Here is a 2,500-nt window from a genome sequence, read left to right on the forward strand (position 1 = left end):
TGTTACAAGTGCTGTGAATAGAAGCAAAATACTACATCGTTAATGAAATACACCAAGAAATACTCAAAGGAATCAATTTCCCAAGTCCTATGAAGACAAAAAAAAAAACTTCGGGAAAGTTCTTCAGCAGCTTAAGGTTTGAGATTCTTCAAGATCCACTTTCTGTAGGATGCCACGTTTGTGTAGACGGAAGCAACTCCTTCTGTCCCGCAGTTCTTGTAGCCGTAGGAGACGATGCCAAGCTGGAAGGAGATTATAAATGTATCTGATATCAGAGAGAGAGAAAGAAAAAGAGAGAGAGAGAGAGAGAGAGAGAGAGAGAGAGAAAGAGAGAGAGAGAGAGAGAGAGAGAGAGAGAGAGAGAGAGGGAGGGAGGGAGAGAGAGAGAGAGGGGGAGGGGAGAGAGAGAAAGAGAGAGAGAGAGAGAGAGAAAGAAAGAGAAAGAGAAAGAGAGAGAGAAAGAGAAAAAGAAAGGAGACAGAGAGAGAAACAGACAGAGAGAGACATCATGAGGATCTAAAATAAATTCCCCGATAACTCAAATTATACTTCCCCGATATCTCAAATCATAACTATTCATTTCACGGAATATGTGGTTTCGTATATCAATCTAAAATTCAAAATTGCATTTCACCCGTTAGATTCAGCCTCCATTGCATATGCAACACAATCTTATCTTTACCTGGACGTGTGGTGCCCCAGGGTACTTGGCTTGGAAAAGGGGTCCTCCAGAATCGCCACTGCAAGAATCTTTGAAGTCGACCCCACCGAAACACAGCTGAGGGAAGGAATTGTGGGTATTCATTCAGTTTGAGTTTTTTTGTTTTTTTTACTTTTGTGATAATCCTTTGAGAGAGAGAGAGAGGGAGGGAGGGAGGGAGGGAGGGAGGGAGGGAGGGAGAGAGAGAGAGAGAGAGAGAGAGAGAGAGAGAGAGGGAGGGAGAGAGAGAGAGAGAGGAGGAGGGAGGGAGAGAGAGAGAGAGAGAGAGAGAGAGAGAGAGAGAGAGAGAGAGAGAGAGAGAGAGAGGAGAGGGAGGGAGGGAGAGAGAGAGAGAGAGAGAGAGAGAGAGAGAGAGAGAGAGAGAGAGAGAGAGAGAGAGAGAGAGAGAGAGAGAGAGAGAGGGAGAGAGAGAGAGAGACAGACAGACAGACAGATAGAGAGAGACACACACCCAGAGAGAGAGAGAGAAAGAGAGAGAGAGAGAGAGAGAGACAGAGAGAGAGAGAGAGAGACAGACAGACAGACAGAGAGAGAGAGAAAAAAAAAGAGAGACAGACAGACAGACAGAGAGACAGACAGACAGAGAGAGAGAGAAAAAAAAAAAGAGAGACAGACAGACAGACAGAGAGAGAGAGAGAGACAGACAGCTAGACAGACAGACAGACAGACAGACAAAAAGAGATACCATTTGCACTTATCAAAAATCCTCACCATCATCACCATCAACTCCCCCAAAGACCAAACTTCCCCCCTTTCGTTCTACCAGCAACCCCCCCCCCCCCCACATACCTGTTCCTTCAGAAGGGCATTGCGATAATTCTTCCTGCATACTTCCAGAGGGACGTGAGGGACGGTCGCTGTCAGAAGCCTCCCTGGCTTATGCCCCGTCTTGGTTATGCCCCAGCCTGCGATGATGCCTCCTCCGTGGTCCTTGGTGAACGAGCCTGCATCTACGCCCTCGGCAGGTAGACAGATGGGCTGCACGAAGGGGGCTGTTGAGGGAAAGGGGAGGCATGAAGGGATATCGATGTGGGGAGGTGGGAGGGAGAGGTGGGATGGGGGGATGGGGTGGGTGGGGGTGGAGGGATGGGGGTGGGGGTGGAGGGATGGGGGGAGGGAGGGGGGGATGGGGGTATGGGGATGGGATGGGTGGGGGTGGAGGGATGGAGAATGGGGTGAGAGAAGGGAGAAAGGGATGTAGGAAGGATGGAAGGAGGAAAGGAGGGAGGGAGGTTGATAGTGAGAGAAGACAGGGAGGGGAAGTAGGGATGGAGGGAGGGAGAGAGGGAGGGAGATAGATAGGAAGTTTGAGAGAGAGAGAGGGGGGGGGAAGAGACAGAGACAAAGACAAGTATGTATATATATATATATATATATATATATATATATATATATATATATATATATATATATATATATATATATACATACACATATAAAAACAAGGAAAAAAAGACACCCCAAATAACAAACCAACAAAATAACTAAACAAAAAGAAAGAGAACAAAAAAAGAAAAAAAAAATCCTCTCACTATTCATTTCCACATCTCTGTCCAGCCTCAAGAGCGCTATGTCATCACTCTCAGGTGCCCGGTGATTGAAAGTGTGATGAACCACCACTTCCTCGATGCCGAAGGTCTGGGGGGGAAGTGAGCACATCTTCCCGCCTCCTCGTGACCTCTTGCAGTCCTTCTCTGACCTCAGGTCATGTTCTCCGAGACGTACTTTGCTCCTGTAGGTGGAAAGAGGTCGTTGAGGGCGGGTGGGTGGTGGGTGGGG

The 2,500-nt window shown here is 47.8% G+C and overlaps 1 protein-coding gene across 1 annotated transcript in view; it reads right to left on the minus strand.

The window, feature by feature from the left end:
* The window catches only part of LOC122256695 (phenoloxidase-activating factor 3), a 28,922-nt gene that overhangs the window by 273 nt on the left and 26,149 nt on the right, over nucleotides 1–2,500 (minus strand). Inside the window, exons 7-10 of the mRNA XM_086554413.1 lie at nucleotides 2,254–2,453; nucleotides 1,511–1,713; nucleotides 683–778; nucleotides 1–242 (exon numbers count right to left, since the gene is read on the minus strand). The exon at nucleotides 1–242 is cut by the window's left edge and continues 273 nt beyond it. Of these exons, the coding sequence (XP_086410539.1) occupies nucleotides 132–242; nucleotides 683–778; nucleotides 1,511–1,713; nucleotides 2,254–2,453 (610 nt within the window). The 3' untranslated portion in view covers nucleotides 1–131. The remainder of the gene's footprint in view (nucleotides 243–682; nucleotides 779–1,510; nucleotides 1,714–2,253; nucleotides 2,454–2,500) is intronic.

The sequence above is a fragment of the Penaeus japonicus genome, unplaced genomic scaffold (assembly GCF_977035675.1).
Source record: "Penaeus japonicus unplaced genomic scaffold, GWHDUDI00000001_assembly GWHDUDI00000029, whole genome shotgun sequence".
Lineage (NCBI taxonomy): Eukaryota > Metazoa > Arthropoda > Malacostraca > Decapoda > Penaeidae > Penaeus > Penaeus japonicus.